The sequence below is a fragment of the Leishmania donovani genome, chromosome 20 (assembly GCF_000227135.1).
Source record: "Leishmania donovani BPK282A1 complete genome, chromosome 20".
Taxonomy (NCBI): domain Eukaryota; phylum Euglenozoa; class Kinetoplastea; order Trypanosomatida; family Trypanosomatidae; genus Leishmania; species Leishmania donovani.
In genome coordinates, this window is record NC_018247.1 from 635,148 (window position 1) to 662,899 (window position 27,752).

The 27,752-nt window shown below is 62.8% G+C and overlaps 8 protein-coding genes across 8 annotated transcripts; all 8 read left to right on the plus strand.

The window, feature by feature from the left end:
• Window positions 1-2,818: 2,818 nt before the first annotated feature.
• Window positions 2,819-6,583, plus strand: LDBPK_201430 (hypothetical protein, conserved; the record flags this gene model as incomplete). Its single annotated transcript, XM_003860436.1, has 1 exon — window positions 2,819-6,583. One exon carries the CDS (start codon window positions 2,819-2,821, stop codon window positions 6,581-6,583), a length of 3,765 nt encoding a protein of 1,254 aa, XP_003860484.1.
• A 1,173-nt stretch (window positions 6,584-7,756) lies between these two features.
• Window positions 7,757-9,115, plus strand: LDBPK_201440 (hypothetical protein, conserved; the record flags this gene model as incomplete). The annotated part of the gene is made up of 1 exon (XM_003860437.1): window positions 7,757-9,115. One exon carries the CDS (start codon window positions 7,757-7,759, stop codon window positions 9,113-9,115), a length of 1,359 nt encoding a protein of 452 aa, XP_003860485.1.
• Window positions 9,116-9,904: 789 nt separating this feature from the next.
• On the plus strand, window positions 9,905-11,437 carry LDBPK_201450 (axoneme central apparatus protein, putative; the record flags this gene model as incomplete). Its single annotated transcript, XM_003860438.1, has 1 exon — window positions 9,905-11,437. One exon carries the CDS (start codon window positions 9,905-9,907, stop codon window positions 11,435-11,437), a length of 1,533 nt encoding a protein of 510 aa, XP_003860486.1.
• A 2,064-nt stretch (window positions 11,438-13,501) lies between these two features.
• On the plus strand, window positions 13,502-16,294 carry LDBPK_201460 (hypothetical protein, conserved; the record flags this gene model as incomplete). The annotated part of the gene is made up of 1 exon (XM_003860439.1): window positions 13,502-16,294. The coding sequence occupies one exon, from the start codon at window positions 13,502-13,504 to the stop codon at window positions 16,292-16,294; it is 2,793 nt and encodes a 930-aa protein (XP_003860487.1).
• A 961-nt stretch (window positions 16,295-17,255) lies between these two features.
• LDBPK_201470 (hypothetical protein, conserved) lies at window positions 17,256-20,927 on the plus strand (the record flags this gene model as incomplete). The annotated part of the gene is made up of 1 exon (XM_003860440.1): window positions 17,256-20,927. The coding sequence occupies one exon, from the start codon at window positions 17,256-17,258 to the stop codon at window positions 20,925-20,927; it is 3,672 nt and encodes a 1,223-aa protein (XP_003860488.1).
• Window positions 20,928-23,723: 2,796 nt separating this feature from the next.
• Window positions 23,724-24,458, plus strand: LDBPK_201480 (hypothetical protein, conserved; the record flags this gene model as incomplete). The annotated part of the gene is made up of 1 exon (XM_003860441.1): window positions 23,724-24,458. The coding sequence occupies one exon, from the start codon at window positions 23,724-23,726 to the stop codon at window positions 24,456-24,458; it is 735 nt and encodes a 244-aa protein (XP_003860489.1).
• Window positions 24,459-25,849: 1,391 nt separating this feature from the next.
• On the plus strand, window positions 25,850-26,287 carry LDBPK_201490 (hypothetical protein, conserved; the record flags this gene model as incomplete). Its single annotated transcript, XM_003860442.1, has 1 exon — window positions 25,850-26,287. The coding sequence occupies one exon, from the start codon at window positions 25,850-25,852 to the stop codon at window positions 26,285-26,287; it is 438 nt and encodes a 145-aa protein (XP_003860490.1).
• Window positions 26,288-27,313: 1,026 nt separating this feature from the next.
• LDBPK_201500 (hypothetical protein, conserved) lies at window positions 27,314-27,751 on the plus strand (the record flags this gene model as incomplete). The annotated part of the gene is made up of 1 exon (XM_003860443.1): window positions 27,314-27,751. A coding segment is annotated over one exon (438 nt), but the record flags the coding sequence as incomplete, so codon positions are not given.
• Between the last annotated feature and the right edge of the window lies 1 nt (window position 27,752).

Below are 27,752 nucleotides of genomic sequence, written 5' to 3' on the forward strand. Positions count from 1 at the left end.
GACGAGCTGGTTTTCAACCCAGCCGCCCTGAAGGAGGTGGTGGGCGATCTGTACGGGAACTTTGTGGTGCAGGCGCTGATCGGCGTTGTGACGAACCCGATGGAGTTCAAGCGCGTGGAGGACCGCCTGCGCCCCGCACTGGTGGGGTGCCAGTTCGCGGCGAAGATCGAGGGGAAGATCAAGGCGAAGCGTCCAGTCCCGCCCCACGCGGGCGGTGCGGTGCACCATCATCCCTACCCGCAGTCGCACCAGCAACAAGAGGAGCCGCGTACCGTACTATGCCGTGCCTATCAGGATGCCGAGCTTCGCGAGGCGTACGACAAGGCGTGCGCGTCCGCACGCGCTTCAACCGCATCAACGGGCGAGACATCGACTTCAGCGGCGGCGAAGCATTTCCGCCACTTCCCGTACGAACCACCTCGGTTCATCACCGTGCCCTTTAACTCGGTGGGCAAAAGCGCAGGCGGCGTGTTGTACGGCCACCCGTCTGCTGCGCGCCGTTACATGCAGCAGCAGCTCCAGCGGCAGCCGCTCTCAAAGTAGCCGCGCCTTATCGCGACACCACGTGACAGACAGAAGCCCGTCTCTGTCTGTCTCTACTTCTTCCCTTACTCCTCCCACCCTTGGAGTTTTCTTCCGGACTTTATGACTCGTTATCCTCCATGGCCTCCTCCCCCCCTTTTTTTCCATATTGGTATGCTGTGTGCTGAATGTTGTTTGGCCTTCCCTGCGCCACCACTCCGTGGTTCCGGTCATACGCACGTGCGCATGTGTGCATCTCTGCGCGGATGTGCACGCGCGTCTATGCGTGGTGGAGCAGGGAAGCGAAGAAAGGAAGGGATAACAGACACGAGAAAGAGAGAATGGTCTATGCACACGTATATATGTATATGCATGTCTGGGTAGGGATATATAGATATATACGTATACATACATGGATATGCATATATCTATATGTGTGCGTGTGTGTGCGACATTGTTTCTTTACTCATCTCTGTCTTACTACAATGGTTTTCTTTGTTCCTTTTCGCTCTTATGTTTTTTTTTTTGCGCTAGACATCCTCACTGCCCGTTTAAGTATCGCTCGAAACGGTTCGACCCCACCCCGACTCTCCCCCTTCCGCCGCCATGACTACCGTTATTACACATATGACGCTTATCCACGTCTACACTTTTTTCCCTTTTTGTTCCTCCGCTACCTCTGCTGCTGCTGCTCATTCTCCTCGGCTGCGCCTTCGTGTCGGCCCGTTTTGCACATTGCTGCTCGCACGCGCCCCCCTGCCCCCTTCGCCGTCCCCCTTTTTCCCCGTGCGAACCGCCGTGCCAACTGTGCCGTACACGGGTAGAGAGGAGGAAGAGGAGGTGAGAGAGAGAGAGAGAGGCCCCCCCTCCCCCCCCCCCACACACACTCCCCCCTCACCACACAGAAAAAACAAACAAACAAAAACCAAAAACCAAAAACACACAAAAAAAGTTACATCGCGCACATGTTCTGGTGGGATTTTTCTTTTGTGGTCGTTGTCGTTGTCGATGCCTCGGAGACGCGTGTTACACACCTCTCCCTCTTCTGTTTTCTTTTTTTCTTTGTGTTTTCTGCCTTTCTCGTGCTGGAGTGCGCGTGCGCTCTATGACATTCGGTGAGGAGGATACCCTTGCACACGTGCTCACTCGAGCACATCGACCAAGACGGTTCATTCACTTTCACAGAGCATACGTGCTCCGTCGCTGGCCAATCCCCCGGCCCCCTCGCCCCGTGATGAGACTCCCGATCAGACACGGATGGCTTAGACAGACCAATACAGGTCAAAAAAGAAAAAAAATCATTTCGACAAGGATTGACGAAAAAAAAGCGCAATCACTCTAAGATAAACACACAGACACTACTCCAAAGCAATCAAGTAGAAAATAATGCAGATGCTGACGCGCGTGTACCCTGAACACATGAGAAGGAAGTTGATTTTAGTAAGCCCACCCCCTCATCGTCTCCCTTCCCTCCGCTTGTACGATGGAAAGCAGAAGACCACAGCTCTTGGAGAAGGCGATGAGTGGTCGCTCGCAGCATCCATGTGAGTCGACGACCTGTCACCGCACTCTATACCCTCTCGACCGCTTATGGGCCGGCACTTGGCCTTCTCTTCGCTCATCATCGCGGGCTTGAGGCAATTTGGGGGTTTTCTCATTTTTCTTTTTGTTGTTCGCGCTTGATGCATCTCTCTTGCACTCTACTCCGTCCCTCTGGTTCTCCTTCTCTCTCTCGCGTTTTTTTTTTCGTGTGGCGTCCTCTGCTTCTCCGCGCTTACTGACCGTGTGCCACGCTGCTTGGCGGCCCCGTTTTTCTTCCCCGTTTTGCTTTCGTTGTACTGCGAGCGCGCGTGTGCTGGCGCACTCTCCCCGGCAACTGCCGAAAGAACCGGTGCAGGTGTCTCTGTGTGTCTGTCTGCGGTGTTGATGTGGCCAGCTCGACAACGCCCCCCCCCCCCCCGTTTTCCTCCTGAGATTCACAGGGGTACTCTCCCACCACGCTTAGAAAGGGGACATAGGCACGTACATATGCGCATGTAGGGATGTGAGGTCGCCCCCCACTCAGCGAAACAAGAGCGCGAATCGAATGCGCTCACACACGCACACACACGCACACACACACATAGACATAGAGACAAGCGAAAGAGAGCTCGGCTTCAGCGAAGTGAGCGAAAAAGGCGTCTTTGGGCGTTGGGTGGAGAGGATGGAAGGCTCGGCGGAACGCGGCTCCCCAGCACGTACCAAGCGCACGGCCACCGCCACCATCAATGGCACCCCCACATCCTCGTCCCTCGGCATGCCGTCGAGCTTTCTTGTGCATCACACTGCTCACCTGCCAGCCCGTGCGGCCACGGGTCGGCCAAGAAGTCCCGTTCCCTCGCAGCAACCACCACTGCTACGTCGTGTGTCTCCATCCTACGCCCGATCGCCCTACGCCTCACCTGTGGTCGCGCACACGGATGCGGCCGCCTCCTCGTCCGCACCACTAGACGATGCGTCGCGCATGCCTCTCGATTTACTGGAGCCAGCGGCTGCCCGCTGGGCATCGACGGCCGGCCGTGGGGGTCGCCGGGCACCTCGCGTGCGCAGCACTCTGGGTCCGCAGAGCGAAGTCGTTGACACCGGTGTTTTTGTGTGCCCCAACACAGTTGTGGCCGCCCTTTACTCAGCTGCACCAGGGCGCGGCCATGTAGTGGTGACCGCGGAGTCGGGTGGGTGGCTGCGGGTACGCGAGCAGCAGACTGGCGCCATTCGCCATCAGCAGCAACTGCGCGATGGTGGCGAGGTGTCGTGCTTGGCGTGGGCGTCAGCAGCTGATGACGCAGCGGCCGAGCCGTTCGGCGCAGTCGTAGTGGCTGGTCAGCTCAGCGGACTCATTAGCTTCTACGTTCTGGTTGGGGAGTCGCTGGTGGAGCTGCCGTCCGCCACGTGCGTATACCACGAAGCCCCGCTGCTGAGTTGTCTGCCGCTGCGTGCGCCGGCCTCGGCAGTAGAGCCAGCGTCGACGGCACCCGGCGCCTTCGCAGGCGCGTTGCTCTCGTTGGATGCCGACGGCGTAGTGGCGCTGTGGTGCCTGCAGATGGCTGAGGCGGGCGAGGGCGCCTGTCGAGGGGGTGAGGCAGACACGCGGCTCTCGGTGCTGCTGCTGGACTCCAGATACGCTTCTCTGTCGCTGCCTGAGCGTTTTCTGGCCAACACGAGGGTTCAGGATGCCGAGGAGGCATCGCCGCCGTCGTCGTTCCCGCCGGTGGTGATGACGGCCGCCGCTCTCTCACACCCGTCAACCTCCCCATGCTGCGTGTTATCGACGCACCGCTTTGTGCAGCCGCACGTCTCTGCGGCCGGTGCCCCAAGCCACGAAGACGGGGAGACGGATGCGCAAGGGAGCGCCGTCGTGTTTCTCTCCCGCTTCACAACCTCTGCTGCTGATGACAGCGCCCCTGCTGCCGACCCGAACGCCGCCGCGCTGGTGGCAAACAAAGGCACCTCGACGAGTTTCGAGGAAGGGGCACCCGTTCCAGACAGCGCGCAACCCCGGCTCTGCAGGGGGTGGGAGGTGCTGCGTGCGTATCGGGTGCCCGTGGCACTCTTGCGGCAGGGGGGTGGTGTTGCCGGCGCTGCCTCCGCCGCCGCTGCACATGTGGATGTGGCCGTCACTGCCCTCTGCGTCACAGGCAGCACTGTGCCGGCGGAGCAACTGTGGGCTGGCACCGCTGACGGCCGTCTTCTCGTTTGGAAGGCACAAACAGGTCAGTTTCTGCGCTGCCTGCGCTCCGCCTCTGCGGCACCGGTGCACAGTCTGACGAGCGTTCCGTCGCCCGGTTCACCTGGGCAGGCGCTGGTATGGGCGAGCCAAGCGGATGGCAGCGTGGTGGCGTGGAGTGCAGAGACGTTCAACGTGGCGGAGGTACTGCCCATCAGCTACCCACCACCCGGCTTACTGGAGAGTGGGAGGGGCCATGCAGAGGACTCGATGAGCGGCGGCGATCCTGCGAACGTGGTGGTGATGGTGCGCGACGCCGTCGACCTCCTGCGTGCCACCCGTCACCGCTGTGCTCCGTCGACGTCGTCGGCTCCGTGGCGTCGCGGCTGTGGTTTCACACTCTTTGTGAAACCTATGGATCAGGTTTGCATGCAGCGCGCGTGGTCGGTAGCGACCGACGGAACTGTGCGTACGTGGCTGCTTCCTACCGGGAGCGCAAGCGCAGACGGCGCCATGGCGGACACGGCTCCAGCGACCGTTGCTTCTACGCCGACAGGCAACGCAGATGGTGCCGCCCGCGCTGCCTCGCTGGACGTCTACACCGTCCAGCACTACTTGCAAGACCGAGCCGATGAGTTGGTGCGTGAGCGGCAGGCGCAACGTCTGGCATCGGAGGCCCAGCAGGAGCAGCTGCAGATCCTGCAGGAGCGCAACAGCGTGTTAGCTGCCGCGCTGCAGCAGGCGATCAGCCGTCTGGAGCGGGTGAGTGCGGACGCGCTTGTGAGGTCTGCGTCACAGCCGGGCTCGTCTTTATCCACTGCGCCGTCACGGAACGAGGATGGCGAAAATGCGATGCGGGCGGAGTCCACTGCTCCCTCACCAGGCACTCCCACCACCACATCAACGACTACCCTCGCTGCTGCCTCTGACGCAGACGAACAGCTCGTCATGGCAGCGCGACCCGCGACCGCTGTCGCGATGCCGGAGGCCGCACCGCCTCCACTACCGCCCCTGGCGACGTTGCCACCGATGGCGCGGATGCACTTGAAGGTGCTTCAACAGCTTCTGGAGGAGCTGCACACCAAGCTCGAGGAGAGTTGGAGCCGCAACGATGCTCTGCGCGAGGAGCTGCTAATGTACCAGCTTCGCACGCTCGATCAGGAAGAAAAAGCGTCGCAGTGCGTGCGCACGATTGCGGCTGCCGAGGCTGCTGTGGCGGTCTCTACAGGAGGCGCAGAGGGGCAAGCCAGCGCGACAGGAGAGGTGACAGCGACGGCAATGCCCACGCCTGCGCCGCCACCACTGCTCCCCGCGTTACATACCGCTACCTCTCCCTTATCCGTGGGCGCCGACAGCAGCTACGCACAGGAGGAGGATCGCGCGCACAGCGACCGTCCGCAGACACCACCACCCCCGAAAACCGATCACACTCCTAACGCGACGCGCGCGGCTGCCATGGATAACAGCACCCCGTCTCGCGTGCTTTGCAGCCCGTCCGTCGAGGAGCTGGTGCACTGGCGTGTGAAGCAGGCGCGACCGCTCACCCCGCCGCCGCCGCTATGGATGCCACCTGCTGAAAGTGCCTCCTACACACCCTCGGTGAAGCCACACGCCACGTCTCCATCGCCCGTTGCGGCGAGGCTGAGCACCTCTACCGCAGCAGAGCGCTTCTTCAAGGCGGCATCCGCCATGCTACATTCTTCCACGATCACCTGCGGCAGCGCGACGAGGCGGGAGGGTAGCGTTGCGGGTCGGGCACGCGTGCCGGCGCCACCGCTGCTGCTGGCCACAGCGGAGGAGGACGTGCAAGCCGAGGAGGACGACTACGCCGCCGGCGACGGCGAGGACGAGCCAGCTCTGTTGGAGGCGTGGTGCACATGTGAGGGCGATCTCAGTCCGATACCGAGTCCCGGCCTAGCAGCTGCTGGTGGTGGTGTGCCATCTACGGATGCGCCCGTCGTACGCGGAGGTCGGCACGAGCCGTTGTCATCCTCGCTCTTCTCCTTCCCATTTACGTCGGACAACTTCTCCGCAGAGGACACTGCTGGCGGTGGCGGCGGTGCTGTCGACCGCTCCGGTACACCTCGAGATGCCTGGCCACCAGCACGTGGGGCGGCAACGTGGACAACGCCGGCGCCTGCTGCAGGGCGAGGCAATGCAACGATGGATGATGCGTGGGCACGGGCGCCGGCAGCATCATCTCGCCGACCCGGCTCGCTAGCCACTGGCAGTGCACCTCCAGCAGCAGTAGGAGTTGGTGTCGCTCGAAGAGCACCGATGCAGTGCTCAAGCACAACGTCCGCCGCAGCGTCGCCGCCACGCACCTTTCGCTCTCCAATCATCTATCGACAAGCGTAGAGCATCTTCTGGAAGAGGGTCGAGGCTGAGAGCAAGGCGGGGGGGGAAGAGGGAGAGGGGGACCAGGACTGCTGCGGCTGACGCAGACCTCCACCGATGCGACCTCCCTCGCCCGTTCTTGCGTTGGCGTGTGTGTGTGTCTGTCGCACTTGTGCACGTTGCTCCTTTCACGTCTATGCTTTCATTCTCCGATGTGTGTGTGTGTACGGCACGTCCATGTCTGCCCTTCCGCGTGCGACACCACAAATGCCCGCAGAGATGAAGGCAGCGGTAGTCTGATGAGGAAGAAGAGCGGGTTGCCACGCCGTTGAAGGCAGCGTGCCTAGCGCACCGGCCGGTAGAGGGTTGCGATGCACTATATGTTAAGGTGCATAATCGAATAATGCTTCCGGTGCTGCAACTGTGCATGCAACGGTCGTCGAGACAATGGGCGGAAGAGCGACGTGGGCTCGACGCTTCTCGATGGACCCACTCCCGCATACTCTGCGCGTGTAGACTTGATGGTCTGGCGCTCGCACAGTTGCCGATACGTCTTTCGGCCCATCACCACCTGGAACGACTCGACGCGGGCACTTGTCCATTTCCGCATGTGCGCACACATTTCTTTCTGCCTCTACCAGCTTCCGCTTCTCCACGTGCACACACACGAGGTGGGGGCGGGAGGTGCGGAGTGGTATGGAGGAGGATCACGGACGTCTGCGAAACAAGGAGAAGGGGAGGGGATGGGGGGGGTGCAGCGCATCTGCGTTCTTCACGGCACGTGCATGTGCGCGTGCGCAGCTCCATGCACCACGGCTGTGTGAGCAAATCGTAGACCTTTTCGTTGTGCTCTCCGTTGTCAAGAAGCTTTCACATCCTTTGGATCATCCTCTGCCTGCCACAGTCTGCAGCGGATGCAGACACCAACACTCCCGCCCGAAGAGGTATACAACGAGACACTCACACGTGATAGCCACATCAACGACTGCGCTCTCCGCCTCTCTCGTCCCAACACCGCTAAACATATCTTCCTTTCAGCGAATTTTTACTTCGCTGCTGCAGGTGCAACCCCCGACTCGGGGAAAGGAGAGACAACAAAGCAAGGACAGCCTTAGACGACGTTGGGGGGGGGGGCTTGCCCTGTTTGCACAACTCCTCACCCGCCTGACCGCACTTCTCGCTTCTTCTTTCCCAATGCGCACCACCGCCGTGCCCGCTTGGACAGCGGGCACGGGCATCAATCGCGCCACCGGCAATGGTGGCGCGATTGAGGCGGCGGCTGGCGGTGACGCGTCCTACACAGCCAAGGCACAACACGCCCTCTCCCTCTTCGCGAACCTGCAGGCAAACATGCGCACCTCGGCTTCGCCACAGTCGTCCGAGCCTGCAGCGCACTCAACCTCGGAAACCCGAGCATCGTCGGCGACGGCGCATCGCACCACCGCTCCATCTAGCCACAAACACGCGCTAGACACCCATGGTCGGCTGACCTCGTCCACGCCCGCTGCAACTCCGAATGCTGGTGCGGCGCGCTTCAGCAGCCTGCACAGCCTCCAACGCGTCGACAGCAGCGACAGAGCCGACGACGCTGCCGCGCTGCAGACGTACACGGATGCCGAGATCGAGTCTCTCTCGCCACTTCAGCTGCGTCAACAACTGCGCGTCGCCGCAGCCGTGACCCAGCGTCTTCGCCAACGATCGCGACGACTGGAGAGCGAAGTGGAAGCATGGACGCACAAGTACGCGGAGCTCGAAGCCAAGGCGGCGGGAGTGCGAGACGCTGATGGGGAAGAGGGGAGCGCCAAAGAGCGCCAGGCACCTTCGGCCTCACGACTAAACGGTGACCATTCCTGCCGACCCACAGTGGTCTCATCGGCTTCGAAAGCTGCAGCACCTGCGACTCCCTCGGCCGAGGGCGCTGCGGCTCACTCGCGTCAGCTAGAGACCGAGGTGAGGCGACTGGAGGCACACAAGGAGGAACTGACAAGGAGACTGTACGCAGCCGAGAAAACCGTCCGGGAGCTGAGGGAGGAGCTCCGCGTTGCGGCGGCCGCTTCTCCTGCGACTACCCACTCCGCCTCGTCGCCGCCCGCTGCGGTCAACGCCACCACCTGCGAAAACGCCCCTGACAAATCCAGACCCGAGACATGGAAGAGCGGGGCAGCGGCAGCACCACCGGCACAGGCGCCACCGAGCTGGAGGGACGCCGAAACGAAGGGCGAGAGGATGGACCGCTGCAGCAACGGTACCGTTGAGGGCGATGCGGCTGGCGAGAACTCGGTCGCTCATTTGCGCGACACCGTGCGCCAGCTGCAGCGCCGTCTTGATCTGTCGGAGGCGCGAGCCAGGGAGGCGATCCAGGTCCACCTGGATGCGGTGCTGCTCCACCGTGAGTCGACTCCGTCCGCGGTGGCCCTTGTGAACGCAGAAGTGCACAAACTCTTCCAGCTGATGCAGCAGCAGCTCTTGTCGAACGCGGTACAGCATCAGGCGGAGCGAGCCCGCATGAACGAGCTGCTTTACCACTTGCAATGCCAGCAGCATGCACCGTAGAAGAACGCGCAGACACAGGCATGCACATACACACGTGCCTCTCTCCGTCTCCGTCGGCCTTGCTTCATCCGCTCGCCATTCACTATCGTATACAGCACGCCGCACAGCACATACGCCGGCAGACACGCACGCACGCATGACGGTGCCGCGCGCACACTTCCTCGAAAGTGTGTACGCACGCCCGAGGAGGCGTCACACTATCGCCGTGAGATGGCTTTGGTACGCCAGCCATGGTTGTAGGCTGAGCGAGAGTGGAAGGTGGGGGACACTAACGCATGGGCACTACTCCTGTCAACCCCTCTCTTATCTCCCCCTCTATGTTTGGGGCCGCGGTGGTGTGGCACCAGCGGCACTGACGATGAATGGTGTTCTTGGCTCACCTGAACACTCATGCATCAAGGCATGCTCAGCTCGCTCTCCGTCACGACAGCGCGTACCACCGCCATCATTGAGGAACAGCGCGAGCTCTCGCGACGCGGCGTGCATCTCTCTCTCTCTGCCCCCTTTCTGTGTGCTTTACTTCGCATCTGCTTCCCTCCTGGGCCCCTCTGCCCAATCCTTGCTTGCCATCGTGCAGATCGTTGTCTCTCTGTCTCTGCCCCCCCTGTCCTCCTTCTGTTGCTGCTGCGGCTGCTGCTGACATCGCTGCAGAAGTGATTCTCCCCGTCCCCACTCAATAGCCGTGCCCACACGCGCCCCTCGACACAGACACAAACTACACGGGCACACGTATCAGCGCTACACAGTGGCCCTCTCCTCTCCTCTCCTCTCCTCTCCGCCACCCAAAGCATGTCGAATCGGGTTATTCTGCAAACCTTCGACGAGTACCAGAAGGCACGCGTCAGGTTCGTGCAGACGATCGCGGACTTAGCTTCCAAGCCGGCTAACATCGAGGCATTGCAGCATGCAGGTGTAATGCAGCTGCTGCGCCCACTGCTACTCGACAGCGTGCCGTCGGTGCAGCAGTCCGCCGCGCTGGCGATTGGCCGCCTCGCGAACTCTAGTGAGGAGATGGCGGAGAACGTCGTTTCTGGAGATGTGCTGACGCAGTTGGTGTACTCGCTTGGCGACCAGAATCGCTTTTACAAGAAATCAGCCGCGTTTGTGCTGCGCAGCGTGGCGCGGCACTCTCCGCAGCTTGCCCAGGCTGTCGCCGACAGCCAGGCGGTGGAGGCGCTCGTCGGCTGCCTGGAGGAGTTCGATCCGACCGTGAAGGAGAGCGCCGCGTGGGCTCTAGGCTACGTCGCCCGCCACAACGCAGATCTCGCGCAGGAGGTGGTGGACAAAGGCGCTGTACCGCCGCTGGTGCTGTGCGTGCAGGAGCCGGAACTGTCTCTGAAGCGAGTGGCGGCCTCAACGCTGGGCGATATCGCCAAGCACAGCCCAGAGCTGGCCCAGTCCATTGTTGACCAGGACGCTATCACTCACCTGGCGCCGCTCATCGCCAGCAGCGACGCGAAGCTGAAGCGGCAGGTGTGCCAGTGCCTGGCGCAGATCGCCAAGCACAGCGTTGAGCTGGCGGAGCTGGTCGTCGAGGGAGAGATCTTTCCAAAGATCTTCCTGCTGCTCGCCGACAGCGATGAGGTGGTGCAGAAGAACGCGGCGACGTGCATTCGCGAGATTGCGAAGCACACACCAGAGCTGGCGCAGCTCGTGGTGAACGCCGGCGGCGTGGGCGCACTGGTGGAATACACCACCACGACGAAAGGCAGCACGCGCCTGCCGGGCATTATGACGCTCGGCTACCTTTCCGCCTTCTCCGAGACGCTGGCACTTGCCGTCATCGTGGCGCACGGCATCATGCCGCTGGCTGACGCGTTGGAGAAAGAGGCTGAAGACCACATACGTGCCGCCGCGGCGTGGTCACTGGGGCAGCTCGGCCGCCATAGCGCCGATCACGCCAAGGCGGTGGCTGATTGCAACGTGCTTCCTCGCCTGCTGGACGTGTACCTCAGCCCCAGCAGCTCCGACGACCTGCAGACGAAGAGCAAGCGCGCCCTCAAGGCTATCATCCAGCACTGTGTCTACTTGCCCGCCCTAGAACCGCTGCTGCACCCCGATGCGCCGCAGGACGTCCTCAAGTACGTCTGTGGCCAGTACGCGAAGGTGTTGCCCACCGACGTGGCCGCGAAGCGCGAGTTCGTGGCGAACCGCGGCCTGGCCACGGTGCAGCGCATCAAGGCTGAGCCGGGTAGTTCCCTGGCCGAGTCCATCCAGATCATCAACAGCTGCTTCCCGCCGGAGATTGTAGAATACTATTCGCCAGAGTACGCACAGACGTTTATCGAGAAGATCGAGAACTACCACGTGCAGCAGCACTAGCGAGGGAGGACGCGTCGCTGATGCTCAGCCGCCATTCGGCACGGCCACGCCAACTCACGCTGCTCGTCGTGCACGCACTCGTGACTTTTGGTGTTCCTCTGGTCATTGCCTGCTCTGCTGTGCTGTCGGTACGCCGTCGCCATCGAAGTGCTCCCCTTCGTTGCACATTACTGTTTATATATACACATATGGATTTGGTGTCCGCCGCCTTAGAGTTGGCGGCTCTTGTGTGTTGTTGGGTGAGTCGTTGACGCTTGTGATTTGTGTTCGAGTGCGTCTGTGTGATGGGGAAGAAGAAGAGAGAGGAAGAGTGGTGATCCTCTCCCCCCCCCCTCCCCCCGTCTTGACAGTGCCTTTCTGCGCCTCGCCCCCTCCTCTTTCTCTCGCGCGCGCTGGTGCCTTCCCCCCTTTGTTGCCACAATGTACATATACATGATGGACATAAAAGAGCGAGAGGCAGAGTGTGTGTGTGTGTGTGTGCCACGCGGCGCTTGCCTTAGCGCCTCCCTGAAGCGTTCTTCGCCTCTCCTGGCGTAGGCGTCTCGCGAGGAGGGTTGGGGAGAGCGAGTGCAGCCGCACGCCGACCACGGTGACTAGTGCTTCTCTCCTCTCGCCTTGTTTTTTTCTCGTTACTCCTATGGACGCCGATGTAAGTCAGGAAGCACACGCGCATGTCTTTGCGTCTGTCTCACTCCTCCCCCCCCGCCGCCCCGGCTCACAGGCACGTGCGCAGACACACGCGATCGCTTTCTCTTCGGCAGTGCAGCTGCTCACCTCTTCGGCCCTCTTTCACCGCCTCCTCCCTCCCCTCTTCGTTTCGCGCGTCGTTATCCTTTGGCGATGGCTGCGCCCCTTCCTCTTCTCACCCTCCTCCTCGTCCTGACGCGCGACGTGAGAAAGGACAAAGGCGGCAGAGTGCGGAAGGGAGGAGGGAGAAGGTTGAGGAGGGGAGGAAGGGGGTGGTGGAGTCGTCTCCTCCCTCACTTTGGATGATGTTGTCTGTGCTGTGCCGTGAGCGGTGCGGAAAGGAAAGCAACGAGGAGTTTGACAAGCGTGCGACTCGTCGCGGCGTGTGTGCGCCGCTTGAGCACTTCTGCGGCTGCCGTTAATGGAGCTGCCACACCTCCTCTTCCCTCTCTCTTTATGTACGTACGTGACAGTTTGGGGAGGTGGGGGAGGAGCGCGGTGTACTTGTGTGCATGCGGCGCTAGTGATGAGACACTGAGGTACGAGGATCATGCTGCGTACCCTGAGAGGGTGCGTGCGCTCGATGTGGCTGGTGCCGTGGCATGCGCTCTTGTCAGCCGGGCTTGGCAGCCGCGAGAGACGAGCAGTGCATGGTGTGCCATTGCTTCGAAGCGCTCGCCATTTCCTGCTTCGTCTCCTCCTCCTCTTCTACGCTGAGTTTTGTGTTGCTCTGCTCGCACCCAACACGCACGCATCCATGACATCACACTACAAGGACAGCTCATGCGTGTATGCTGGTGTCTCTCTGTGTGGCGCGTGCGTCAGTGTTTGCACTACAACTCTCCCTCTTCAGTGTCGCGCCACCGTTCATCGTCGGCCCCCAGAAAACCTAGCCGCGCACACACCGATATACCGACAAACCCACAGGCGCACATAAACACAGAAACGACTTTGCAGCCGCAGCATCGCGTTTGCACATCAACAGCGAGAGAGAGTCGACGCGGTAGTGCAAGTGAGGAAAAGACGACACAGCCACACGCGGAACCACCCCTTCCCGAGGCAAACGCTCCAGTGCGTGCCAGTGTGTGGAGATCAGCGCCCGTGTATGCGACCGGCGCTCTCTCAAGGGCGTCTTACCTCCACCCCACGCGCACTCGCTCCTCGTGCACAACTCCACCTCCGCGCTCTCTCTACGGCCGCACTGGTGGGACAGGCACCGCAACCTACTTTGCTTTATTCGCCCCTTGAATGAACCCGCAGGACCTCCCATCGGTCTACCGCGGGGAGCCGCTGCCGCCACAGGCGCAGACCGTCGTGACCCCGCCATCGCCCTTTTCCTGTGTTTCGCGCAAGAGCGGGCGACGAGGGGAAGAGACGATGGCCTTGGAGATGGCGTCGGAGAGCGTCGCTGGACACGCTGCGACGCGTTCGTTGCAACCGCCGCCGCTCACTCAGCTCGACGGTACAACCAGCGGTGCAAGCGCTGCCTCAGCATCGCTGTCGCCGGTGACGCTGCATGTAAACTGGAACCGATGGGGTGCATCTCTGCCGCCGATAGGCTACACCGTGTCCCAGCGAAATCTCGGCGAGCAACCAGCCGGCGACGGCGGCCAACGAAGCAGGGGGCAAGCATCACATGAGCACGGCGGAGGGGACGCCGTGGCGGGGCAGGGCCGACTGTCGGTCACCGCTCCGCTGCCCGAGTCCGCTCACCGAGGGAAGCGGCGCCGCACGGAGCACACCAGCTTCACCTCGCTCTTGAAGGAGGTGTTCATGTATCTTGACAGCGTCTCCTCGACACAGCAGCAGCCCGATCACGGATACATTAGCGGTAATGCAGAGGAGGACGAGGAGGGCAGCCTCCAGCAGACCACCACCGTTCCGTCGTACACCACCGCTTCACGCTACACTTCGGCGAGTCCTGCCATGCCCCACGGCGCCCGGGCTCGCAGCGACGATAGCAGCGGCCCCGTCGCTGCGGCACCGGCGCCGCTGATGTCTGTTGATTTGGCAGTTCGAGACACGGTGCGCGTGCTGCAGCAGTGCTGGGAGTACCGCGGCTCCCCACACGACGCCTTTGAGCCGGTTCGCCTGCTCTCCCCCATCACGGTTCATCTTCTTCTCACCTACGGCCACCACATCGTCACGCACGACGGCCAGTACATGGTGCTGCGCGGTGGTGCGGAGCACCTGCCTTGGGTTGGCTGCCTCTACAGTATCCTGCTCACCTACGTCTACCGCCACCGTGTCGCCCCAGCGACCAAGGCGGCTGCTGACAATCGCGAACGGGGTGGCAGCGTGGCACCGGCGTTGGACTGCGTCTCGCGCCTCCTCCTCCTGAATTGCCACAGCTTCGGCTGGCTGAACCACACCGGCCCCGGCGAGTACGAGTGTAGCCATCGAAGGCTTTGCCAGGCTCGAGAGGCCCTTCTCGCGCTCCTCGAAGATCCGCGGTACGCGGCTCTCGGTCGCCCTGCGGGGTGTCCTCTCTGCGCCGCGTCCATGGTGGGCAGTAATGCCTCGACGCTGATACTGCTAGGCGACACAATCGTGATGGAGGGAGGCGTCCCATCGCTAGGGCTGGCGCATCCGCGCGACACGTTCACGGCGCACTACCAGTACGGCCGCGGCATCGCTTGCTGCGTGCCCGAGAAGGGCGGTGGCTTTCAGCTGGACGTCACTGGTGCGCCTGTGGTGGCGGGACGCGGCGCGTATGCGCCGACCTCAGGCACGGGACTATGCGCTGCCCACCACGAGCCGCCGCGGCCAGCAGCAATGCAGGCCAGTTGCGAGCGGCACCGGCATCTACGTGAACAGCATCCCGCAACGTCAGTAGGTGGCTGCCTGGTGGAGGAGGACTCTCCCACTTTGGTGCGTCCTGGCGGCCACGACCACGATGGGCTGTGGCCCGGTGTGCGCTCCTCCTCGTTGTGGCTGAGCGGCACAGGCGCCGCCCCCTGTCGGCTGCCGCCGGTGTGCTGCGGCGTTTGTCGAGCTGCGGGGGTACTGGGCCAGGCAGTGCTGTTGGGCCCTACAGGGCCTCTCGTGATCCACCTGCAGTTTGACGAGCGTGAATGGTTCGACATGAGCGCCCGAGCGGTGCCAGCAGCCACGACCCACGGCTGGCTATCCGCCGCCGCCGCTGAGACTACGGCGGTGTGCCCGCCGCCATCGTCGCACTTGGCATCCCAGTACGCTTCCCATCCAGCCAGCGCTCTGGCAGCGGCCTTGTACGCTGTCTTGGAAGGCGAGAGCACCGTTGGCCTCACCGTGCAGCACTACCACGCTTCTCTCGGAGATCACCGCAACAGCTCACCACGCGTTGGCGACTCTGTCTCACTCGCCGAGTTTGTCGAGTGGCTGGTGTGGCTCCTGAACGCCCCGCCACCGGCCCTGGTTGTGGAGTGGCACCCCTCCACTTCTACCTCAGCTATCACCACCACCTGCATCACTCGCAGGTGCGGCGGGGTTACACCGAGCTCGTCGCGTGATTCGGGGGTTGCCAGTGGTTCGCAAGCGTCGCTCTCGTCGCCCTGCTCCCCCATGGCACATCCGCACTCACCGCTGGCCCCATCTCGATCCTCGGCTACCGCGTTTCCGAATCTCGTGGACTTGTGCGCCGCCACGGGCGGCTTGAACTCATCTTTCAAGGTGACCCGCGCCTACGGCAGCGACGAGGGCCACGCAACTGCCTCGCTGTCCACGGACCACCAGCAACACGGCGGCTACCTGAACAGTCCCTCCGCATCGCACGGGGACACCACCACCTTCGCTCCGTTAGGCATGTTGGCCCAGCCCCGGCGCTCCACCGTGATGCAGCTGCTTGAGACGTACAGCGACGTGGTGCAGAGCCGCGCGGCCATGCCTGCTCCCCCTGCTGCCACCTCGTCGGCCCCCTCCGTTGGCAGGGCGCGCACTCTTCCATTCACTGCCGCCAACGGCACGAGTGGGCACATCGCCGAGGCGATGAAGCCGCACCTGCTACTGGACTGGCTGCTGACGGCGCAGGAGTCATTGCGACCCTGCGAAGCCACATCCCTCTTCGACGGGGTGGAGCGGCCACTGGTGCTGGCGAAGGAGCTCGATGTGGCGGCCGAGGCGGAGCAGTTACTGAACGCGAGTTCTGTGGCGACCTCACTGCAGTTTCGTCCTCGCACCCTACGCCTGTGAGACAAGGCGGCGTTGATGGCGACCTGCGTGTTGGCGAAGCCCCCACCCCCTTTTATCCCCGACTTGGGTCCTTCTCGCACCCCTCGCAGCTTCACTCTGGCGACGTGGAGTAGTGCCTCTGACGCTGTTGCTGATGCCACTGAGAATGCTCGCTCGCCGCAGACGCACCGCAGGCACCGCACGTGCGCATAACGAGCGAGAGAGAGGCATCGGCACACGCACACGCACACAAGCAACAACACAGGGGTGCCTACCTGCTGTCCCGCTGCATCAAGTTTACGCATGCGTGATGGCGAAGGAGTGACAGTGAGTGCGCAGCATATGCCACCGCCTCATGCCTGCACCTTCGTTCTTCAAGGGACCCTCAAGTGTTGAGGCACACCTGCTCCCCCACCGTCCCGCGTTCTCCCCCACGCGTCTCCTCCTCTCACTTCACGGCGTTTTTCCGTGGCCACAACGGCGCCGAACTGTCCGCAGCATAGACGAGAGAAGCACACCCCGATACAGCGACGAGGGAAACCCACACGCACCCGAAGCTCCCCCGCCTTCCTCCTCCTTCAACGTTGTCGTTCAAGTCGCAACACACAAGCATCCCTTCTTTTATACTAACGGAGTTTCGCTTGCGCTCACGCCCATCGCACAGACACTTGTACACACGTACAGGGAGGCTGCCGCTTACAGCCTCCTCCTCCGTCGTCGTGTGTAGGTGTGTGTGGTTTCGCGCGTGCGATCCCTCACTCCTCCTGCCGCACCAACAGGCAGACGCACGCACAGACGAGGCATTGATCTGTCCGCGCTACACTCGTCCATCTCTCTGCTGTCGCGGTAGTCTTGGCACCTAGATTGATCCGTGCACATGTCGTAGAGCCCACGCCCATCCGTCCTCCCCTACCTAACTAGACAAACACACACACAGATACATATAAACATACACAGAGAGAGAGAGAGCGGCACCGTGGCCATGGCATCCCTTCTTCGTCGGTTGCGCTCCTCGTCTCCGTCGCTGGTGCGCGCGGGCGGAAAAGACGACGCTGCGGCAGCCGACATGTTTCTAGTGCAAATCATCGCGTTTGGCGAGGTCTTCGCCGTCCCCGTGTGCAAGACGACTCCAGTCACGGTGGTCCTGCGCCACGTGATGGAGGCGGCGGTGACGGAGGAGCAGGCGGCGGAGCTGGGTAGCGTGAAGGCGACGCTGTACTACAAAGACACGCCGCTCCGGCTCGACGCGGCAATGAAGAATGTCCCACGCAACGCTGTCCTCCACCTGCACTCGAGTGTGTCTACCACCTCCTTGATCGTCCGCGATCGTCGGCGCGGGGCCGTGTCGATGCTGCCGGACAGTCGCCGGCGGGATGCCAGCACGACGGTCACGGTGCGGCCCTGCATGCGGGGCAAGAGCGTTGCCGGTGGTGGCTCTGAGTGCTCCGGCACCCCCGCCTCTCACCGACTCTCGTCTGGCTTTGCGGGCCTTTCTTCGGCGGTCAGCCCCGATACAGAGCGGCAGGGGAGCCCCGCGGCCGCGAGACTTGGTGGCAACTCCGAGTCTGTCTCCTCCGCCTTCCACGACATGGGGCTGATGAGTATGGCGACGCTGCCGTTGATGTCTACTGCTCCCGCCGCGGCGACTTCGGGGACCGGCGTCGTTGGTGAGGCGCGATACTACTACTTCGTCCCCTGTGCAGGTGCCGCGACGCGAACTCCGATACAGCTGATCAGCACTCCGAGCCGCACCGCGTCAGCGCTGTCGCTCATGGCGAGCCGCCGTCGCGACAGCGCCGTTGACTTGGCGAACAACTGCTGCTTCCCTCCGGCCGGTGTCAGCCCTCTCGACACCGCCGCCATCGCCGCGGCTGAGCCGTTGTTGTTCTCCCCTCTCCCTTCGCCATCCAACGCGGCTGCCGTCGCCGCCACCGACCGCCTCACTGGCAGCAGCGAAAAGTACTTGCTCGTGTACCTGCGTCTGCCGCGCGACAAGGCAGCCGCCTGCATGTCTGCCGCCGCCCTGAACGCTGACCGCAATATGCTCGCGGAGGCGGTGGAGGTGGACGAGGTGCCGGTCGAGGCACTGCTGGACGCGACCATGTCGACCGTCGCGACCACCAAATCCCGTGCCACCAGGGCGTACGCATACCGCCGTCTGCGCGTGCTGCGGGACTTCCCGGTGGGCACACTGCGCGAGCTGTTCGCTGTTGCGGCCGAGCACCGCCTACATGTCGCTCATGTCGAAGTGGAGGATGAGCAGAAAACCTTCCGCGAGATGCGCGTGGTGCCGAACACCGTCTTCTACTTCAAGAGGCGAGTCGAGGCAGGCAGCAACGCGGGGACGGAGCAAAAGGATCCCCAGCGCTCTCTGACTCGCGAGCGCATTCGCGAGCACCTCGCTGCCACCGCGACAGTGCCGCGGCCGCTGGAGGTGGCGAAGGATGACAGCAGCGCTGAGAGGCGCCCCATCCCTTGTCACATCGAGCCGGTGCGTCCTTCGGCGGGCCGGCCCTTCCCTTCCGCCTCTGCGCCTGTGTTCTCCGGCACCGTGCCGAGCTCTCGCGCCCACGATCGCATCCACAGCAGTGCCAGCATCAGCACCACCTCCAGCGCCCTCTCCATTCAGGAGCGCATCGGTGCCTTCAACGAGGGCACTGCGCGAAACCCCACCTACGGCGCAGGGCAGTCCGCCTGCGTGGCGGACGGCAGTGCGGAGGCAGCCTCGGTGGCTGCGCCCACGAACCGGTACGCCGTGGAGGGCCACGAGCTGACTCTGTCTTCTGCCATGACCCCCGAGTTGGCTGCGCTGCGCACTGAGGCGGAGACGACGGCGCGTCAGCAGTTGTCCCAGGAACGACACCGAAGCACAGAGCGCGACGACCCACTGAATGCCATTTCGCCGGAGGACATCGAGGCGGCGGAGGTGGAGGAGTCGTGCATCGACGTGGACTGCTGTTTGGCAGACAAAGAAGGAGAGGAGGCAGCAGCCGCCACACCCACTGCGACGCATCGTGCTGCTACACCACAAGCTGCTTCGGTGTTACAGGCTACTTCCATGACTGCCGCCGCTGCTCCCGCCGTAGAAGCGGCGGCATCGCAGCAGGCGGCGGGGAAGGCGTATCGCCTGCACCGTCGCTCCCCAACTGCGGCGGCGGCGAAAACGCGCAGCGACGCGCTCCATAGCGAGGAGGAGGTGCTGGCCAAGGCAGCGCGCACGACTGCATCCACGCGCTCGCCCAAGGCGCGGCGAGCGTCGATGCTGGTAGCCAAGATGCACGACGCCCTACGCGGGCACAGAACCAAAAGCACCCCGGTGTCCGCGGCCCTGACACCACCCCATCACGCTGGCGAGGGGCCGCAGCCGCTGTTCGCGGCCGATGCTCTGCAGCCGGCCATCGACGCCGGTGAGCCGCTCGACCCGCTCGCCGCACGCGCCGATGGGGTCCTGCTTCGCCTACCCCATGCCGCTGACGAGGCGGCCGACGCAAAGCCGAAGCGAAGGCCGTCAAAGGAGTCGAACAAAGAACCGGCGACTGGCAAGGGGGCAACGCCGTCGTCCGATGGCGCCGCAGCGGTGAGCCGAGCAACCTCGACGGGGCCGCCGACAGCGAAGATGAAAGTTTCTGACAGCGCCTTGCCCTTTCACCCCGTGCGACGGATGTCGTCGCGCCAGCGCAAGGCGCACGGTGCCATCAGGCCTTCCTCGTCTGGCAAGGATGCGCTCATCGCGCCCTCGCTCGCCGCCACGTCTTCGTTGACGCTGTCCACCTCCGAGGAGGTCCTGAAGGCATTGAGGCGCGATTCGGCGCACCTCAGCAACAAGAAGCCAAAGGAAGCGGTCAAGACAACGCCAGCTGAAACCACCGCCTGGACGCCGTTATCGGCTGCGAGAGCAGCCGCCACGGCCGAATCGGCGGGGCGAGGCAAGGCGGAGGTGGGGGACACACCTGGGCAACCGAAGGTGATTCCAGAGAACGGCGGTCCCTCACGCGGTAGTGGCGCGTCGTACAGTCAACGCAATCGCCGTGCAAGCGCGAGTGTGCCGTGCCAGCCTGTTGCCTTCCTCGGCTCCGACCCTAGGCAAGCAGCCAGCATGACTTTGCCCGCCGAAACGGCCCCAGCTGCTGTAGACATCAGCACAACGCTTGAACCAGCCGTGCTCAGCTCCACACGTGTCCCTACCCCACCTGACTCGCACACCCCTGCGTCGATCCTCGTCTCCGCCACGCAGGGGCAGCGCAGCGGCCGGCAGAGGAACAGCTGCACCCCCGGGAGCTGCTCGCTTGAGCGCGTAAACCCGACCCCGTCCGTGTGGCGGCACAGAGAGGAGAGCGGCCCCTTGGGGTACAGTGTCGAGAGTCCCAGCAGCGCACACCGGCTGCGCATCACCCTCAGGGACCCGCAAGACCCCACACGCTTTCACTACGGCGTCCCCGTCGAGCCGGACTGTCCGGTTGGGGCGCTGCGGGAGTGGATTGCAGCGATGCAGCGACCAAGCAGCGCAGTGGGCGAGGGCGTGCCGGACCTGCGCGACGCGAAGCGCTACGGCATCTTTCTGGGCGACACGTACCTGTCCGAGGCAGACTCCGTCACCTTCGCTGAGGTGACGTGCGGTCGAAATGACAGCGTCTTCTCCGTTCGCCTCCTGTAGCGCCCGCCGCTGCGCCACGGGCGCACAGCTGGTTGGTGGTGATGTGCGTCTGTGCGGCTGCGTATACGTCGTGGCTGGCGCGATACTTGTGATGCATGTACGGTACACACGACCTTCATGACTTGCACCCCACCCCGCTCTCTCTCCCTCTCCCTCCCTCGCCGACCCGCCAACGCCCACACAAGCACGCGCGTTGTTTTCTTGATGGGTGAGCGGGACAAAGAGATGTGCTACGTGCACAGTGCCGCCCGTACGCACCACTGCACGCTGCGGCACTGATACCTCCTTGCCGTCGTTCCTTTCCTTTCCTTTATAGTTTTCAATCATGTTCCCCCCCCCCCCCATCCGCCCCTTGTCCCCATTGTTTTTCATTGTTGAGGTGATCAGTGCCGTGGCCTCCACGGATTGCCTGTGCTCGCGCGCGTGTGCGTGCGTGTGTGTGACGACGCCAGGTGAGTTGTGTAGCTTCGTGTATGTGCATATGCAAGCCGTGATGGCTGTCTTCTTCCCTTTGGTTGCTTTACTCTGCCGCTTCACTAACACCATGACGTGCCGCCTGCTGCTCCGCTGACATTGGCGTACCCCCGCCCCGCCTCTGTTTGCTGTGAGGGTGTCCGGCCAGGCGTTGTGCCCGATGTGCCACGCGAGACTTGCGGGTCTCTCGAGGCCCACACCTCGCTTCACACGATGCTCTTGCATGCAACGATCCGATGACGCGCACGTCTCACTCGCGCTGCACGAGCTCCTTATCTGGCGGGCATCTACCGCTGCCCCCTGTCCCCCTTCCGGTTGACAAGCTATGCGCTCTCTGTACGCAGGCAAATGCCTATCCGCGGGCCCCTTCCGCCTGACACACCCACGCCCTGTGAAGGGCGTGCGGATTCAGCAGGAGGGTGGAGCGCCCCCTGCCGCCACGGACTCATGTCGACGTCCCACCTGTCGCAGCAAATGCGGGCACGCCAACCCACACACGCACCGGGTGACATGGACGGCAATGGACGATGAGGGCAGCGAGCCACCCAGGCAGCAGTATCGTTCTGAAACGGCCCTCAGGATGCAACAGTGCGAGCGCTGTGCAGCGCAACTGGCATGGCGCACCGCATCCGAGCAAAGGCATCCAGAGGCCCAAGGAGCACGAGTGGTGGACGAAAAAGGTGCGGATAGATGCCCACCGACCAACGCCACAGCGCACGCGTGCGACGCATGGCGAGAGCACCCTGAATTGGCACCGTCAAGCCCTCCAGACTGCCGTGTGGTGAGTCACCACACCATACTATGGAATACCGCGGCTTGAAGCGACTCAAGGGGAAGCATGGCAGGCAGGCGAGGATGCGCAGGGCCTCAGAGGGCCCTGGCCTGAAGCTGGCCAACCTCCTCCTTGAGTTCATCCGGCATCCACCTGGACCCATCCCCTACTACCCGCACGATAGGCGGCACCGCCACCGCCCTCCAGCAGGTGCCTGGACGCGACCCTCTCGAATCAAGGCATGCGGCCCGCCCGAGTCTGTGTGGCGCCGATTGCGCCGCACGTTTGCGAAGAAGAGACGAGGAAGGATAGGGAGAGCCCGCTTAGGCGCATGGCTCCGATTCGACGGCAGGGACGGCTCATCCTAGACGACGAGGATGTAGCCGCGTTGTGGCAGAGGTAGATGAGCTGTGGTTGCGTATGCGTGTACGTGTCCTGACTTGTTCGTGGCAGAAACGGGCACGGTGGAAAGTGAAAAAGAAAAGTGCCGCATCACTTCATCGGTGCATTGCACTCGATCGGCATCGTTTTCGCTTCCCTCTCACTGTGTGTGTGTGTGTGCTGATGGATACGCGTGTGCCTCACGAGTACGTCTCCTCCCTCCCTCTCTGTGGTTGTCCTGTGCCGTCTTCCCATGTTTCTGCGTTGCTCGCTTCTCTTTCTCTCGCCCCTTCTCTCTATATGAGTAAGGTAGCACCTCTAACGTGTCTTGGCTCGGTCCTCTTCGTCCACCAACAGCCGCCAGCTGCGTGCGGAGGGGCTGGTGGTGGTGGTGGTGGGGGCGCAGAGAAGGGCAACCCACCTGTGACGGCCGCACATTCATCTCTACTCACCGCAGTCTCTGGGGTGCGGTGTGTGGACTCCTCCCATCCTCCCAGTACGAGATCCTCGCAGCCGCTGTCTTGCTCTTCTCTTGAGCGCATCCTGTAGCTGCCGCGCCGCCTCGGCGCCCCCTTTTCCTTTGCCTCACACACTCTACCGCTGCCCCCTCCCTCCCTCCCTCGCATATACGCGCACACAGAGGTGTCTTCGTTCCCCCTCTTTTACGTCAAGCACTTCTCTGCGTGACGGCCTCTCGCTCGAGTTGCATGGGGCACTGGGCCAAACTTGTAGCCCCCCCCCTCCCCTCCTCTCTGCGCGCCGTCTTCTCTGCACGCGTGCGCCTACGTGTCGGGCGGTCCTCCGAGACGACACCGCCCTTCCCTCTCCCTTGCGGGGCCGACTGAGCGAGAATAGCAGAAAGGCACGGGAACCTTTAGGCGATGCTGCATCGCTCTTTCTGGCGATTGACAGCAGCGGCCGCTGCCAGCTCTGCCGCGAGTGGCGAGACGCTTGCGCCCTTCACTGCCCGCGTCGGGGCTCTGTGCAAGCAGATGCGCGCAGCAGGCGCGGAGTTCGGCTGCGTTGCCGTGGACCCCAGCGAGGAGCAGTGCCGCGGCCTCGTAGCCAAGTGCGCCCTTCGGGAGGGCACCACTGTCATGTCGGTTCCTCTCCAGTCGTGCGGCATTTCCTCCGAGCAGCTCATCAAGGACAACGCGTTTGTGCAGGCGATGAAGCCCCCGAGCCTGAATGTGGTGCGACACCTCATGAACACCCGCAGCATTCGCGATCCGGTGATGCACGAGCAGTTCTACCTGGCGCTTCTCATTGCGGCCGACCACATGAACCCCGCCAGCCCCCGCAGCGACTACTACAACCTCCTCCCGCACCCCGCCATTGATGACGCTCTGGTGATTCAGCGCCACAAGGACGTTCTCGACCCGCTGCTGCTCGTGGAGTGGGACGACTATCAGAAGGAGATGCTCTCCGTCCTGCACCACCTGCTCCGGCGCTGGGGCTCGCCGTTGGCCCCGCCCATCCAGGTGGCGTACTGGGCCCTGCGCACCGTGCTCAGCCGCATGCACATGCTGCCGAAGGCTGGTTTGGCACCACAGCAGGTGGGGTCCGCCCTCAGCTACACGGCACTGTACGCTGTCGATCAAGCTGACCTGCAGACGCGATGGCGGAGGCGATTCAAGTCCATTCTAAGCTCGCTGACTGGCAACCCAGCTGACGCCGAGGAGTACCACCTCGTCCCCACGCTAGTGCCACTGCTGGACATGACCCCGCACATCCCCTCCAGCAACGTGCAGGTGGAGGTGAACACGCGTGGCGCCGCCGTCGGCGGCTGTGCGGAGCTTCGCGCGGTGCGCGACATCGACGCTGGAGAGACGATTGGGCTGCGCTTCAACGCCTCCCAGGCGCCAGCGTTTCTGCTCTTCCGCTTTGGCTTCATTCCGCAGTAGTGTGCGCGTGCGCCACGCCGACGTTGTCCTCTCCGTGCCGTGTGGCTGCTTGGTGTGGTTCGATGCGCCGCTGCTGCCGCCGCCGCGCCTCTCTTGTACACCACTGCACTACACACCTCCTCCCACCCCGCCTCCATTATGTGTTTTGGCGCTCGTCAAGTCCGACGTGAGCGTTTCGTAGTTGTCGTTGGCTTGTTACTTGGATGTTGCTGTCTTCTCACTCGCTCTTACACACTCATCACATATACACACACGCGCCCCCTTGCCTCTCTGTTCGGACTGCGTCGCTTTTTCTTTGGGGGGGGGAAGGGGGCGCTGAGCGGGTCTGTTCGTGCGACTCGAGACGGCCGCGCTGACTGCGAATCCGACACAGATGAAGGTAAACACGCAATCCCCCCCTCCCCCCAAACAAAACCGAACGATGCCGTCGTGGCGTGCCGTGTGCTCTGCTACACACACACACACACACACACACACACACGACAAGGACTTCCGGCGGCTCACCACCGCCGCCCTTGGCTTTCGGTTCCACGGCTTCTCTCGAACAGGCGACGCTGTTAGCTGTTCCCACACGCACGCTGACGGGCACGAGGGCGTGCATCCATCTCGCATCCACCGCCACCGCCCCTCTTGAGTTCCTTTAGTATACTCTCTCACTTCTCCTCGCGTGCCGTTCTCTCTTATAGGCTTTGTGCCGTCGTCAGCGGTGGAGATGGGCGTCGCACTCAGGCACATACACACCGGCTCCCATGGACAATCCAGGCGCCCCTCTCTCTCTCACTTTCTGCGTTCTCCTCGTCGACACACACCCACCTTGCGGTCACCGCCGGTGAGGGAAAGAGAAGGGAAGGGGGTCACGGCTGCACTTCGTGACGCTCTCGCTCGCTCTGGGCGTTGCGGCTGTCGTTGTTTGCGTCTATCCGTCCGCCCATCTCATCTCTACATCTTCCTATGGTGTGTGTATGGGGGAGGGGAGGCGTGTGCCGGTGAGCAACGGAGCGCGCGTAGCGCGCGCGGTCGCCCAGGCTTGCTGTGTAAGCGGATGATGTCTCACGGCTTCAGGCACCTGCCTCGTACGCTCTTGGTGCAGCTATACGAGCCCGAGCTGGCTCGTTTCTCAATACATGCATGTGCGCCCACAAACTCGACGTCATGTGCTCTCTTCTTTCTCTCCTTCTTTTCCTTTCTGCAACGAACTGGCGCACACGCGGGCGTGAACTCCCTCACCCCGCCTCCCAAATCCTCACACACGTACCCGCCGCTGGTGGTGTAACTCCCAAACCCTTCCCAGCAACACGCTTGTGCTTGGTCTCGCTCTCTCCTCCGTTTGCCTCCCCACAGCGCGCACCTCCCTCTCCTCTGCCTTCCGCGATTCACCAGATCGCACGAGCATGTCCGCCGAGGCCGAGTCGATGCCTGCGCCGCAGGAGATCGCTCCTGCCACCCACACCACGCCGACGGTGGTAGAGCTGAAGCCGAAGAACACGCACCGCCTCAACCGCATCCTGCGCAAGCCCAAGGCCTCACTGCCGCCGCGCAAGTGGCACCCCGACGAGGAGGGCGAGCTCCGTGCTGTCGGCGTGCCACCGAGCGTGGTGAACACGCTCCTCGCAAGCCTGTCGGAGGAGGAGAAGAAGCGTGCCGCCGCTGGTCTGGATCCGCTAAGCGCGACGCAGGAGGCACTGATCCGACGCGCCGCACGCTTCGGTCTTAACATTAACAGCAGCGACCCCGCGGCGCCTGTAGCTCCGGTGCCAACCTTCATGGTGGACGAGGAGACGCTGCGCCGCCGCGAGGAGCGCTTTAAACAGGCCGCGCCGTCGCAGTAGGGTATCGGAAAAGCGCAAGCGATCGTTGCGAAGGTGACGTTGGAAGCACAGGTGGTGTGTGGGTTGCCGGCGCGATAGAAAGACTTGGTCGGCTGGGGAAGAGAGGACGGACGCCGAGTGCAAGTAGGTGCCTCTGCAGTGCCGGCGCGTACACCCACCCCAGGCAGCCATACTCGCCCCTTCCTTTCCGCGTTCTCCAGTCGCTACCCCAACCGCCCACGCTGATGTGCGCATGCATGCATGTACGTGCACGCGCAGGCGTATTTCTGTAGGACGTGTTTGAAAACAGCGGAAAGCGAAACAAGAGAAGCATGCAGTTGCCAGCACAGCCTATCTCAGTCACAAGTGGCTCCGTGCATGCGGCACCAACAGAAACGATGGCAGACGAAGCGCTGCATCTCGCGAGAGAAATATTTTTGTGCTCTCACGCCCTAGAGAGCAGGGGCCTACAGTGTATTCACAGACGTGTGAATGTGTGCACGTGGAGCTGCGTGCCGTCGGCGCATCTCCGAGGCGAGTAGACGCACACCGAACTTACACCCCCTACACACCGCCATGACGCGCGCAGCAGCATCCGTGCGTGTAGCCCCTCTATGCTGCGCGACTTCCTCAACATTCACGCGCTCGCTGTGTGTCGCTCGCTCGTGCTTTGCGTCTTCTTCCCGATTTATGCACGTGTGTCGGTGCCTGAGGAGCCAATCACGGCGCGCACTCGCACACACACACACACACACACACACAACAACCGCCCTCCCTCTCTCGACGGACGCTGCTGGGGCTGGAAACATACTAGGGAAGAGAACGGCCGAGCCTGTCGGTGGCTCTCCACCCTCTCTTTCTTTCTCAGGGCTTGCCTCTTCACCCCCCCCCCCCACAGGCTGACATTACACCCCGTTCCTTCACTCATAGACCAACAGATAGAGCTGCATTGCTTTCCGTGGGAGCAGCGGCGCCCGCCTGTGGGTCTGTGCCTGCCTCCATCTCTGCTCCCCCCGATCGTGCGCGCTTCGCTGCGGTTCGGTGGCCATGAGCGGCGTCGCCACGCGACCAGAGGCGGCAACGACGCCTGTGTCGGTGCAGCTCACACCGATCGTGCCGATCCGGGTCTTTGACGCGCATGGCGAGTACTTTGACACAGAGATGGACATCGACGCCCCGCTGCGCTCGTTGCAGCTAGCAATCGAGGACTACTTCAAGGTGAAGCCGGAGGTGCAGCTGCTCCTGCACAACCGGCAGCAAATCCATGCAGACCGCTCGCTGCGCGACAACGGGTGCCTGCTGCTGAAAGGAGACCCCTATGTAAAGCTCGTGTGCCTCCTGAAGCGCGGTCCAGTGCTGAACCTGCAGTGCGAGGTGGGACCCATCACCTACGTGGTTGCTTGCCACGAGATGGCGACGGTGTGGGAGGTAAAGAAGATGCTGTGCGAGGAGATGGAGCGGCAGCAGCGACGCGCCGCGCCCCCGG